The sequence below is a fragment of the Pongo pygmaeus genome, chromosome 2 (genome assembly GCF_028885625.2).
Source record: "Pongo pygmaeus isolate AG05252 chromosome 2, NHGRI_mPonPyg2-v2.0_pri, whole genome shotgun sequence".
NCBI lineage: Eukaryota > Metazoa > Chordata > Mammalia > Primates > Hominidae > Pongo > Pongo pygmaeus.
In genome coordinates this window covers 159,920,036-159,934,502 of record NC_085930.1, presented here as the reverse complement: position 1 = coordinate 159,934,502, position 14,467 = coordinate 159,920,036, and the positions used below count along the sequence as shown (strand labels likewise).

Here is a 14,467-nt window from a genome sequence, read left to right as displayed (position 1 = left end):
TTCCCAGCTTTCATCTGCGTGACTCCATTGATGCTAGAGCATATTTAGTGTGCTAAACCTCTAAAAGGAGTTGCTGTTCCTTACTTCTCAGACACTTTATAAGCAAGACAGTTTAGCCAGAACAAGCACTTACTCTCCTAATGAAAGACAACATTTATCAAAAGGAAAGTCTTAAGGACCCCTCCTTGCCTGGTTTACAAGGCCCTTTCTGTGCTATCAGTGGGCCCACAAACTTTTAATGGAGAGTTTCTAGATTCTCAGAAAGGTAAGTTTTGAAATGTGGTCAGTTCGTGTTTAGCTGAACAGAAGACGTGTGGACTGAAGCTGGCAAACTCAGAAAGCACCGCTGGGTAGCAGGTGATCAAAAAAAAAAAAAAAAAAAAGAGGCAAGTCCCTGGGCAAATGGTGTAGCCAAAGGTGATCATTATAACTAGAGACTTGTTACATAATTACTTGTTAACTCCTGACAAACAGATACACAGCTACAAAATGCCATAGTTACCCTAGCCATTGAAGCTAGTGTAGCTGGTGCAAGAGTCAAGGTGTCTCCAATTAATCTCATTCAAAGAAATAAGCAATCCTGGGAACTATTCCCTCCCAAGGTAACTCGCCTGCTTTTACATATACAAAGCAGCCTCTAGCAATTAAGCCCATTGCCTCTAGAGACGAAAATCAGTGTTTCTCCTTAATTTTAATTTTTAAAGGGCAGAAGGGTTACAGAGGTATATTCAGAGAGCTAAATATTTATCACTTCGATAAAAACGACTTCCATTCCAAACTGGAAAATTTGAAAAGCTTCCCCCCACCTTCGTCCCTGGCCAGCAAACGCAAAACGCTAGACCTCAGTGTAGGATGCACTGCATTCCAACATTTTTCAAAAAGTTTACGACGATTTACCGAAGCCGCAAGAAGACAAATAAAGCAGGCAGAAACGGGTGACAGCGAGCAGGGTTTCGGCAGGGAAGAAGCCCGAGAAGCGCCCGGCGGCGCCGTGCAAGGCCCGGCAACGGGAAAGCGACCGGCACACGGAAAGCGAGCGCCCCAGTGGAGCGCGGGGACTGACAGCCGCTCGGTCTCCGCCGCCGGGGGGTCGCCCAGCACCCCCAGCCTGGTCCCCGCCTCTAATCCCCCTCCCCGACCTCTTCCCCCGCAGCGCCGGCGATGCCCGCTGGGCCAACTTGGCCCCGGGTCAGTGCTGCAGAGCGCGGCCCCGGTTGCCGGGGAGGCCGCCGGCGCCCTTACCTCCTTCTGCTTGGGGTCCTGTGGGTAGACGTCGGGCGGCCCGAGCCGGGGGCGCTTCAGCGGTCTCTGCTCATAGCTGAGAAGCCCGAAGGCGGCCATGATCTCTCATGTTAACCGGCGAAATGAATGAGAGTTGGAGCTGGAGCAGCCGCCTCTGAGCACCAGGGAGCAGCACTTTGCAGACAGACTCCCTCTCTCCCCCTCCTCGCTCGCTCGCTCGCTCGCTGTGGCGCTGCAGGCAGGAGGAATAAAGCAGGTTGGATGCTGCCGCTGCCCGGCAGCAGACACGCACTGATGGGGACAGCCTCCGGCGGGTACTCGGCTGCGCTCGAGACCCGGGACGCACCGCTCCGGTGGCGGCGGCGGAGGGGCTAGAGGTCGGCCAGGGTCCTCCGCGGCGCCTGCCTCCTCTGCTCCCCCCTACCTTGTCCCCAGGGGGAGGAGCAGCTGATGGGAACGTGTGACTTTTTTCACCAATGGACCCAAACCCACCCCAGCTGGGCGCAGGATGCGGGTGGGGGTGGGGGTGGGGCACTGGGGAAAAAAAAAAAAAAAACTTTTCTTGGCGCCTAGGCTGGTGGCTCAAGTGCTCGCCCAAGGCGAGGGTGGCCCTCCCCTCCCGGGAAGAAGCTGTGGAGCGGACCGCCCACGCCTCTCTTCCCCGGCAGGGACCCTTCCCCCGCCGCCACGCGCCCCGCAGACCCCGCCACCTGGACGTGGACCGGGCCGGTGCAGGCGGAGGGAGGTCTGGAGGGGGCGCGAGACGCAGGGATGCGGCCGGTGGGAAGCGGCCGGTGCCTCCTAGACGCCCGCCAGGCTCCAGTGGCGCATCCGCAGCTACGGTCCCCTCGGCGGCTCCGGGCAGGCGCCGAGGCGCGCTGCTGCCGGTCGCGGCGGCTGGAGGGGGCCGTGCTCACGGTGGCGCGGGGCGGACTTAACCCTTTACAGTCCCTCCAGGGGCTGGGGAAGGGGGTGAGGAGCGATGGCTGTGAGCGCCGACGGGGGCAGCCAGCCCGCAGGCGTCTGGGACTCCTCCAGCCCGCCGCCTCCCCCCGGCCCCAGCTACTCTTCCCTTCCGCCCCCAACCCCCAAGACTTTACCTGTTGGTCCGCGGCTAACGGGCTGGGGCTGGCGGCGGCGGGGTCACTCCGGCCGCCGCAGCCTCCATCATTCGGGTTGGGATGGGGGAATTGGATTTGATTTTATTTGTGCGGTATCTGCGTCGCCCGGACGAGCTCCGGGAACGCCGCGAAGTTTGCCACTGTCTGGGGGCGGCGAGCGACGCCGGCTCCCCGCCGGCGTTCTCGCCCCCACGGCCCGGGAGCGCGAGCTTCCGAGTTGGCGGACGGCGGCGCGGCGTCCGCACTGAGCATGCCCAGCTCGGCGGCCGGACCGCGGAGGAGTTGGCTGAGAGCGCGGTGAGCGCGCTCCAATCCGCCTCTCCGGGTTTTCGCAGCCGCAGAGCGCGCAGCCCGCGGGCCCCGGCGCCGAGGCTGGCCCTGGGGTGAACCTGGGCGAGGGAGGGAGCGCCCTCTGGAGCCCTGGTCCAGGCCCCCCGCTGCGCCCTCCGCCTCGACCTCCCCAGAGGTCGCGGTCCCCGTGGCCTGGGCCGAAAACCTCACCTGCGCCGGGAGCGTGGAAGGGGCGGGGGGGTGATCCTCCAGGGCAGACCTTGGTCATCCAACCCGCCCTCGCTCCTCGCTTCGGGCCGCGGGCACCAAGATGCTGGGCCACCTGGCGCGAGCTCTGCGAGACCGGAGCCGCCGCGGAGGCGGGCTCGGCCTGTCTTGAGGGACCCCGTGGGAGGCGTGCCCGGGAGAATGCGCTCGCACTTGGCCAAGAATGATGGCTGCCATTTATGGAGCCTTCGCTACGTGCCAGGATCTTGACAGTCAGAATCTCTGGTCCTTACAACCTTCCACGGTCTTACTGTACCCTTTTTATGGATGGAGAAATTGAGCCAGCTCAGAGAGGACCACTGACTTGATGAAAGCCACGAAACTAGTCGGAATTTGAACCCACGACTGATTCTGAGTTTCTGACCTGTTTTCCCTGACTTGGACTTGGAGGGACTGGGTTCCTAACCTGCCCTTGCCTAATGGACTCACGTTCTCCACGGCTTCAGGCATTCTCGGCCTTCCCTCTGTGTAAGGTGGTACAGGTAGATTCTAACCGGAAGCCTTTGATACATAGTAGGTGCTCTGGAAATGTTGGTTGAATCTGAACATCAACTTTGATGTTTGTTGACATTTAAGCAAAGGGGGAAGAAGAAGGAGATAAATAAAGTGAAGGCAATGTGGTAGAGGCTAGTTCCTCACTCCTGATGCTGACCTGTGAGCACCTCCAAACCCAGTTTGAGGCTGAGTCAGGTGTTTAGCTTTTGGCTTCCTTAATCTGAACAATTACTTCTAGAGAACATTTACCTAACTTCACTGGAGGGCATTTTCTGACCACCTTCCCCATCTTGCCCCAGGGGCTTCTCTTCCACTAATATCCTGGGATTAATTTCATGGCTGGACTTGCCCTTGTGATATAGGCATCTATCAAGTCTAGCTCCCTTGTTTGAAAGAAAAGACAGTTTTTTTTTTTGTTTTCTTTGTTTGGTTGGTTGGTTGTTTTTTGAGACAGAGCCTCGCTCTGTCGCCCAGGCTGGAGTGCAGTGGCGTGATCTCTGCTCACTGCAAGCTCCGCCTCCTGAGTTCGCGCCATTCTCCTGCCTCAGCCTCCCGCGTAGCTGGGACTACAGGCGCCCGCCACCACGCCCGGCTAATTTTTTGTATTTTTTTTTTAGTAGAGACGGGGTTTCACAGTGTTAGCCGGGATGGTCTCGATCTCCTGACCTCGTGATCCGCCCACCTCGGCCTCCCAAAGTGCTGGGATTACAGGCGTGAACCACCGCGCCCGGCCGAAAGGGCAGTTTTTATTATCTAACTTTATTAGGGAAATTATTAAACATACAAAAAGCTGAAGAAATCATATAAGGAGCCCTCAAATATTCATCTCTCAGCTATAAAAATTAAAGTTACTATTTTTGTTTCATCTTTCTCCCCCATTCCCAACTCACTGACATACACTAGTAAGGACAGTTTTACTCATTGTTGCAGCTCAGAAACACCGTATGGGACCTGACACATGGTGAGTATTCAAAAATGTTGGCTTATGGAATGGATGATAGGTAGGCGATATGTGGATGGACTGATGATTGCATCACTAGTGGTACTTTGGGAATAATACCCTGCGCTGCTACTCAATCAAACACCCCTACTTTGGGGGAGAAATGTAATCTCAGTTCTTCCCTTGGGATGCCTAAGCAAGCGCCTCCAACTGAAACACTTTGAAGCATTTAAAATCTTATCTGCCCATAAGAATTTTATCTTAAAATCAAAATGTGTCAGTATTGTGTCCCTGGTGTTTGGGAAGAAGGGAAAATAATAGCCCTCTCCCTGTTGTTGTCCCTTCTTAACTCCCTCCCCAGAAACAGTCTGGCATGAATTCCTTGACCCTCTCAACACAAAATAAAGAGTGAAAACTTTAATATGCTTAGAAGCTTCCCCTAGGAATCATTATTTTACTGCATGGATTTCCCATGGGCATTTGGCTCCTTACCCTGGGAAATCTTTGTAATCTACCCCCTACCTAGCAATCCAGCTTTTTCTCCTTGACCTCTTGCCCCAGTTAGCTTCCTTTCCTAATATGGAATTCCCAGGCTCTTTGTCTTCAAATACTCACCTCTACAGTCCTTAGAGTATAGGCTCCTATACAAAGCCCCTTCAAATTCCCCTGGCAAAAGGTGATCTTTTGGCTTTTTAGTGCCCTTAGCATTTAATTTTTATTATCTTAACACTTATTTATTGGCATGCATTTGAATATGTCACACAGAGTAGTCTTGTTGCCTCATCCTCACCTTTTCCTCCTGGTCCCCTTCTTCCATTCCAGAATTAGTCTTTAAGCAGACTAAGATCAGCTCATCATGATGGGCTTAACCTGTAACCCACTGTGTTCTATACAGTGCTTGAATATCCCACGTGGTGCTGGTTAATATAGCAGATAGGCACACATTCTCATTGAATAATGTGGGTTCTAGTTGATACTGTTCCTAAGGGGCATTTTATCTTTACCTAGCTAATGATTCCCTGGGACCAGGAAAAATTTGCATGGAACAGAAATTAGAGAAGACCAGAGGCTCCCCAAATAGGTCCCAGCCTTGAACCTCAGCCTAGCAAGAAGGGATGAGTTCAGGTTCCTGGGGAAGTTTTGTATAGCTGTCCCAGGAAATGGGGTTGAAATGTGGCTGGAAAAAGGGGAATGAATTACAAACCATTTTAAGCATATGGTGCTAGATCCTCCAAGTATAAAGCTAAGTCTTCACTGCTGCTTTTGAGGGTTACCAGGTATTTAAAAGTTGACGCTTTTTCTTGGGTCACATTCAAGGGTTTCTCAAAGATTCCCTAACTGCTTATGTTCCCTCTGAAAGCCCTAATTTTCAGCATTCTGCAAGGAGTCCCTCACCGTTGGTATCCATTTGCGCTTTTGGGCAAATCCCTTTAATATAGCTCATGGCTGGCTTTCTCTCCCTACATTTGGTCTGCCAGAAATACACAAATGTCCTTTGCCTGTACATACGCTAGTGCAGGCGTTTTCTAACCAGCCTTCTGTCCTTGCCCACCATGAACACACTCTGCAAGCCACAATTCTCCACCTTGAAAGTTCAATAGTCTAAATCAGAGACCAGTTCCTCAGGTTCATCCAAACTGCAGAGGACGAATGTCAAATGCTCAGGTCAGTGACCCTCTCAAAATTCTTTTCACGAGGTCTGAAGTGAGGAATAAAATTTCTTTGGCGAAAGGCAGAGACACAATCATTTGCAGAGAAGTTGTTTTTTGTTTTGTTTTGTTTGTTTGTTTGTTTTGTTTGAGACAGAGTTTTGCTCTGTCACCCAGGCTGGAGTGCAGTGGTGCCATCTCTGCTCACTGCAATCTCCACCTCCCAGGTTCAGGCGATTCTCCTGCCTCAGCCTCCTGAGTAGCTGGCATCACAGGTGCATGCCCCCACACCTGGCTAATTTTTGTATTTTTAATAGAGATGGAGTTTTGCCATGTTGGCCAGGCTAGTCTCAAACTCCTGGCCTCAAGTGATCCACCCACCTTGGCCTCCCAAAGTGCTGGGATTACAGGCATGAGCCACCGCGCCTGGCAGCAGAGCAGATTTTTTAAATGAGAGTGAAGAATGGCTAGGAGCAGAGGCAGGATGTTTACCCATCAGAAACTGTGGTCCTGGCTAGGCATGGTGGCTCACACCTGTAATCCCAGCACTTTGGGAGGGCCCAGGTGGGTGGATCACTTGAGGCCAGGAGTTCAAGACCAGCCTGGCCAACATAGCAAACAAAAAATTAGCTGGGCGTGGTGGTGCATGCCTGTAGTCCCAGCTGCTTGGGAGGCTGAGGCAGGAGAATCGCTTGAACCTGGGAGGTGGAGGTTGCAGTGAGCCGAGATCGCCCCACTGCACTCCAGCCTGGGTAACAGAGACTCTGTCTCAAAAAAAGAAAAAAGGATAAGAAAGGAAAGGAAGGGAAGGGGAGGGGAGGGGAGGGAGGGGAGGGGAGGGGGGAGGGGAGGGGAGGGGAGGGAGGAGGGGGGAGGGGAGGGAGGAGGGGGGGAGGGGAGGGGAGGGGAGGGAGGAGGGGGAGGGGAGGGGGGAGGGGAGGGGAGGGGAGGGAGTGGTCCTACTATTCCTATTCCTATTTTACAGATTAGTAGGTAGGGCTCCAGAGGTGAAGTTGCTGTTCCCAGGCCATTGATTTAGCGACTAGCAAAGCCAGAATCAAACCTTGAATCTCTCTGACTCCCAAACTTATGCTTATTATTGTTGTCAATGTGTTACATGTATTAATTATCCTTTACATAACACATAAAAGTGAGCCTTTGAAGACAGTTCTGGTATAAGAGAAGCAAAACTCCTGACAGCTCACTCTGGCATAGCAGCACAATTCCACTCAAGTGGAAAGAAACAATTCTCAATGTAGTGCCTGTAAGTGAAGTAATTAAAATTGCTAGCTTTCCTCATGGGATTGTTGCATGTCCAGGTGTATATATTATTGTGTTTTGTTAACAGATTGTCTATAGGCAGTTTGCTTACTTTCCATTTTTCTTACATCCCCATTATATTTCAATGTATTTGTCTCATGCCTACTTCTAAATCAAAACAGAAAAATTTCCCCTTTATTTTAAACTCCCCAAAAAAAGGAAAGATGATAATGACTTGGGAAGGTGGGTCAGAAGAGAGAAAAGAGAAATGGAAGAGTAATTTGGGGGTGTTTATTCAAATTGGGTTTTTAATACAGCATTTATGCTTACAGAGATATAAAAAATACAGACATTAAGACTCTCAAGCAGCATTGACCAATAGTTTTATATTGCTTGCCAGATAGTTACTTTTACATTTTCTAGTATTAAAGAAGTAAAAAGAAATAGATGAAATTAATTTTAATGTACATTTGCTTAAGCCAGTATAACCAAATATTACCATTTCAATAGGTGATCAATACCAAAAAAAGTATTAATGAGATACTTTACATTCTTTTTTATCTAAATCTTGTGTGAATTTCATACCTATACCATCATTTCAGACCAGCCACATTTTACATTTCATGTGTGCAATAGTCACATGTGGCTAGTGGCTAACATGTTGGTCAGCTCAGCTCTGAAGGAATGTTTCAGTCCTAATAAACCTGTAACGTGGGTTTTTAATAATGACACTTGAGGAAGGAGGTGGGTTTCCAAATTAAAAGAACAAAAAGTAATGAGAGAAGTAAAACAAGAGAGGCTGTGCGTGGTGGCTCATGCCTGTAATCCCAGCACTTTGGGAGGCCAAGGAGGGCAGATCACCTGAGGTTAGGAGTTCAAGTCCAGCCTGGCCAACATGGTGAAACCCCGTCTCTACTAAAAATACAAAACTTAGTCAGGTATGGTGGTGCACACCTGTAATTCCAGCTACTCATTAGGCTGAGGCAGGAGAATTGCTTGAACCCGGGAGGTGGAGGTTGCAATGAGCCGAGATTGCGCCACTGCATTCCAGCCTGGGTGACAGAGCAAGACTCCATTTCAAAAAAAGAAAGAAATGAAAACAAGAGAAAGGTAAAGAAGAAAAGTAAAGGCAACTTGGGGAAGACAGTAGATACCCAAACAGTGCTTAGTTGCTAGACAGATGGAAACTTCAGGGGGCAAAGGACACAGAAAGGAAAATCTGGGGATTTAAAATCAGAGGGTAAAATAAGAGAGTTTTAAATTACAAAGCTGAACCAATGACAAGGCTAAAGATTTAACCTCATTCACTAGCAAAATGGTGTCTGCTACATTTACAAAAAGAAGGCTGACTGGTTGGTTTCTGGAGAACGAAGGGGGCCACACGAACTTAGGTCACTGTTAATATCATGGTCACATACTCAGTTTTTCAGCACCAGAATCTTATTTTGTCAGCTGACCCAGAGTAGTTCAATCTCTACAAGGCTCAACACACTCAAGAGTTCTGGCTTCTCAATACAAAGAAATACCCCTTTCCAGAGACTGAAAAACATATATCCTTTTATTCAGATCACCTCCTTTCTAAAGTTTGTTGTAAAACAAAGTTAGCAAGCAGAAATTTGGTGACCATGAAATTACAGCAAAGGGAATTGGATAATCTCCTACGAGCAGTCACACAGACTGTCCCACAGTAGAACTCATCTCCCTTATGACATGAATAGGATAGATGTCACACTGTGGCCCATCGGTCCCATTGGTGGACATACAGACAGGTTATTATTGTTCAATGCCTGTATTATTTACTTCATACCAGAGGTTCTTGGTGGTCCACAAATATTTGTTTGGATTGCTTTGGGCTTGCACAGTCACTTCTGGACTCTCTAGGAAAGTCTGCCTACACTGGGTCCACCTTTTCCAATGACACCAATCTGTTGGAGCTGAGAAGGGTCTGCCCCTTTGAGTGTGCTATGTTGTCACCGCCCCAACTGACCAGCTTCACTCAGAGGGCTGGCTAACCTCTTGAGATCCTACATCTTGAAAGAGTGAGATCCCTACTATATGGAGACCTCTGCTAAGCAGGCCTGGCTTCAGACTTTCCTGTTGGGAAAGGAGAGAGAGACAGATTAGTTTTCAGTTATACAATAATGGATTAAGTTACTACTTCTTTATTGTTAACCAGTTAAGGATCCAGTCTTTATCAACAATTAGTTTCAGATTGTAACTAACCTGTTAGGATGGGTTACAGCTGATGAAAATTATAATCATAACTATTCATTATGAGATATTTCAGTTCTCAGAGAAATATTTTTCTCCAAGTTCTAGGGACATCCTCTTATCTATCTGCTGCAGTCACACAGAGCAAGAAAGCGTGGAAAATATATTAGATGGCAGAATCTGGATAGTAAACAAAATGTCTTGATGGATTAAAATGATGAACTAAATGTAACAGGGTCAAATTTTATATAAGAATAAATTCTTTTTTCCCCTCTCTACTGGATATATCTAAGACTGTTTGGTATCTACTGTTTGCTAAATCTAAAGTTTAAATTCTAAGCGATAAAAAATAAACGCTGCCAACACTTTGCTCTCAGTAGCATTTGGGGAATAGTAGTGCACAAATCAATTACATGAATCCTTTGTATAATAGTATTTTTTATTAGTATTGTTAAAACATTGCCCAACATTCTCACCACTATGCCTCTTCCCAGGGCTGTTAACAAATAGGAGAGAAAGGAAAACACCTCTTGGCTACAGTTGTGGTATGCGGAACTGCAGAGTGAATATAAAAATTGTCTCGGAGAGGATGTTGCAAACCAAGATGGAGAAATGTGTCAGATCAGCAAAGGAGCCTGGAGAAGTTAGGGTCTCCTGACCCCTGGAACCTCAGCCACCTGGTCCAGTTTTGCTAACAGGAAGCAGGGGCCAGCTGGGAGTGTGGTGATGAGCAAAATAGACATTAAGTTCAAGTTGGAGCATCTTGAGTATGAAGAGACAAAGAGAGTCCTTTCTAAGCAGTAGTAAATGGAGGCTATAGAGGCTAGACTGAAACAGAAGATGAGAGTAGAGACTAGCTGAGTAAGGATGAGAGCAGAGAGGAAGAAGAGCTGAGAACCAAGTCGTCGTCAAGACATATCAAGGGTTGTGTGTAGGAGGCAGGCAATTGGCTTGCCCTGCAGAATGGTGGGCTTTTTGCCCATTGCCAAGGTACATAATGAACGCGAGGACCCCCCATTAAATGACAGCACCAACAGTGGATGGGGGAGGTAGGGCAGAATAGCTGAATGGCATAAGATCAAAGGAGAATGGTTTTAACAAGACAGTGAAATATAATGTGGGGGAGTGAAGCAGACACTGTGGCAGACACTGCTTGTTCTCTGCCCGATATCTTTATCTTTATCCCTTTTCTTCCTTAGTAACGAAATCCTGAATTTGTTCTGGGGTACAATATGCCAGCTAAATATACCTACCTTCCTAGATTACCTTACATCTAGGGATGGCCATGTGGTACACTTCTAGCCAATGAGACATAAGCTTAACTTCTCTAGGGATTCTGAGAATGTTTTTCTTTCCTGATGCAGGCAACACCCTTTAGCTCCTTTTCTCTTTTCGCCTGGAATTTAGACATGAAGTCTAGACTACAATGGCCATACTGTGACCAAGAAGTTAGAAATATGGTATGAGGAAAAGGCAAGACAACCCCAGAGATGTGAGTCCTGATTTCAACTGGCCATTGAACCAATACCAACAGCCATCTACAACCAGGTATCAGGTTATGTGAAGAATGAGCCCTACTTAATGAAACCAGTGTTAGTGACTTTTCTATTATTCATAATCTAATATATTCCCCATAGATATTAACCCACCTTGTTGAACTGAAATACAAAGGTAAGAGGGGTGCAGGAAAAGCAGTGCTCCAAGGGAAGAGGCCAGCTTTCCCAAGGTAGGAGGAAGGAGGTGAGAGTGTTAGAAAAGAAACTGTATAGGTATGGCAATTTGCTAGCTATGGAGAAAGGATTCAAGAGGCCAGAGTGGAAGAGAATGAAAAGGAGAGAAGGGATGGAAGCCTGGGGCAGAAAGATGTGCAAAGCTTCATGAGGATGATAGCGTGGAAGTGGATCAGTTGACTATGTGGGCATAGGGGTAGAGGCTACACTTTGAACCTAGACCAGCATGAACAGAAGTGAGATCCATGGAAGATTTGGTCTCCAAGTCTCTTTGAGGTCAGAAACCTTGTTATCTTCCCAGAGGGATTACCAGGTTGCACCAGTGGGACCATCATCTTTCCACATCCTTGGTTAGGAAAAAAAGGAGAAATGTCATCCCTTTCGGCTCTCTAGAGAATCCATGTGCAGGTTTAAAGCTGAATAATGAAACCTGGCAATTTATCTGGATTTCCTTTTAATCCCTTTGGGGTCAGAAATAGAAGCAACCTGAAGGAGGCGGGGAGGAACTGAAGGCCACAGGGCCTGCTAGGGCAGGGTGAGTGAGACATTTTGCTCTCTTTTCTGGTAATTGGCCCACAAGGGCTGTTGTCTCCCCAAGGAGGCTAGTGTTCCCCTCCCTAAGTCCTTGGTCCCAAAGCAGAGTGACAGCGGTGAGCCTGCTAGATCATCCATGTTGCCATAGCAACAGGCTTGCCCTTGGAGCAGTGGGTTCATGACAAAACGATCAGCCCTCTCTTAAAGGTTGTTTCTGTGTGTTGGACCAAGAATGCAGGCCAGGTGGGTGGGTATGAAGGCCTGGAGCCAAGAATATTCAGGGTAGGAATTTTATCCCAAGTGGTGAAAAGCCTGAAGGGTCTGAGAATACTCAAGCTAAATCCAACCAGCCAGGGGCCAAAATAGAAGAAGCACTATTCAATCATCCAGCCCGAGGGACATCCCCATGATGAATTTGGTGGGTGAAAGTACGGAGTGGTAGTGAGAGTAAGAGAAGAAGCCAGAGCAAGAGAGTTTGGAGTGTCTGTGATTCTTTTCTTAGGCTGCTGGCTACATGTTGTGTTACATGAGCTGCATTAATAATATTCAGGGACTCTGGGTGGACACTGGCTGACCCCAACCCTGTTAAGCCATGGAAAGCTTGCTTCCAAATCTCATTCTTGCTCTAAGTCAATGATAACCAATTCTGATGGTGTTCTAGGACTCCATCTTCACCTCTTCTTCAGTCCTTTCTCTTGGATGAAGTTCTCAGCATCTCTCTATGGGCCCGTGAAACTGCGGATACCATCCAGGATACCTGACCAGTTTCTACAACCAGACATATTCCTAGATTCTCCTGTAGTTCTTAACTAGGATCAATCCACAGCTCTCTAGGCTGGGACCTGGTGGAATATAAGCTCCATTAGGGAAGGGTCTTTTACTGAGAGTTTATCACTGTATTCCTAACACATAGCACAAGCCTGTCACGTAGCAGGAGTTTAATAAATATTTATTAAATGAACAATTGAACAAGAGTGCTTGACAACTTTCATAACCCTCGCCTACTCCAGGTTATTGGACTCTTCTGTGGGCACTTGCCATAGTCATAGTCCTGCTTCTTCCAGGATGGACCCTCTTAGATCCAAGACCTTCTACCCACTTGTCACTGAAAGCTTCTATGACCAAAGATTCCTCATTATCCACCTGGGTGGGCCCATGGACACCAGTGCCAGCCTTGACTAGGACAAAGATTTCAAATGTCCCTTTAGGCACTGCAGTGATAGCTTTTTTATACCCTTCTTGGTGACAACAGCATTAGTCCCCTGACCCAGAACTTGGGTCTCAGCCTACTTCCTTCTTGTCATCCTTCACAGGCAGCTCTATGAGAGTTGTGGTGATATTGTAGATGCCCTTGAGGGTCTCCCTGCTACAACAGCTTAGGAGTAAAAAGTAGGATTATAATAATGTAATTTCACTCTGATTCACAATTGAAAAAGTGTAAATCTTCTCTCCTAATATGCTAAAATATATATACACGTCTGTTTTTAATTTTCTTATAGCATTTACTGCTATTTGAAATTGCCTATATATTTGTTATCTGGCTTTTTGTCAGTTTCTGTCATAGGAATATAAGCTTTTTGGTGTCAAGAATGTTGTCTGTTTCGTTTACTACCTGTTCAATAACTATTAAATGGATGAATTAATTACTCTGGATTAATCAGGGTCAGGGTAGGCCCTCTGTGTACCTAGGAACCCAGATCTCTGACTGCATTGTGAAATGCTTATTTTCCTCTTCACTTGTTCCATCTTTCCTTGGGCACAGGTCCAGTCATTGCCTCTGATGTCAACACACTGCCAAGACACTTGGTGCTTCCTCTGCTATCAAAGCCCCCAGCGTCATCTTACATCTACCCATACCAGAGAACCCAGCTCTCTGACTGCATTGTGGAAGGCCCATTTTCCTCTTCACTTGCTCCATCTTTCCATGGGCACAGGTGCAGCCACTGCCTCAGGCATTCACCACACTGCCAAGGCCCTGGTGCTTCCTTTGCTATTAAAGCCCTCAGTGTCATCTCCCACCCATATCTGCCCAAACCACACTGCACCAAGGAGCCTGTTGAGCTGGGCCCAAGCCTGCATTTCCAACCCTGATAACATACCAGTGTGGAGATGTCCAGCTCCCTACTGAAGAGGAGGCAATCTCTTTCCCCTACCCTTTGTATTACCCACATCCCAAAACCAGGCTTCCTTGAACGTCCAGATATTTTTTGTAAAAATAACCTTTTGATCTTTGCAGTAAACTCCATTGCCTAGGAATCTGGCATTAGCCCATCTCAGTAACAAGCACAGTGCTATACCCAGGCATCGGTATTAGATTAAGCTCGCATGCAGTGTTTTTCCCAATCTTTTATCCCCAAGGTCCCTCAATTTCTCTTCTTAGAGTCCCTAGGAAAGCCTCTGCCACTGCCTGTTCCCATAGCATGACTTGATGTGTCTAAATTCTCCTATGGGCACAGTTAGAGCAGCAGCCAGAATGGCCACAACACAAGGAGTTTGGATTTTACCCTGTGGTGACAAGGAACAAATGGAAGCCTTGTATAAGGAGATTTTCTTGGAGAACCAGTGCCTTAGAGATAGATATGTATTGTTGATATGTAGGATGAGACATGGGAGAAGACTCTAGGCTGCCTTTGGTCGTTGTAATTCACCCTCCCAAAGATCCTGACTGAACAGAATTCCACTTCCTTCCCATATTTCTGTGAGTCAATACTTCTCTCTGAATATTGC

The 14,467-nt window shown here is 47.8% G+C and overlaps 1 protein-coding gene across 6 annotated transcripts in view; it reads right to left on the bottom strand.

Annotated features, from left to right (window-relative positions):
• MED12L (mediator complex subunit 12L) overlaps positions 1-2,809 on the bottom strand; it is a 342,962-nt gene extending 340,153 nt beyond the window's left edge. For 3 of the 6 annotated variants that reach the window (XM_063662349.1, XM_054480272.2, XM_063662348.1), the window contains exons 1-2: positions 2,343-2,555; positions 1,243-1,474 (exon numbers count right to left, since the gene is read on the bottom strand). In XM_063662349.1, the coding sequence (XP_063518419.1) occupies positions 1,243-1,341 (99 nt within the window). In that variant the 5' untranslated portion in view covers positions 1,342-1,474; positions 2,343-2,555. Of the gene's footprint in view, positions 1-1,242; positions 1,475-1,952; positions 2,071-2,342 lie in introns of those variants that run through there. The other 3 variants (XM_054480270.2, XM_054480271.2, XM_063662347.1) reach the window with 2 other exon arrangements.
• Positions 2,810-14,467: the final 11,658 nt, after the last annotated feature.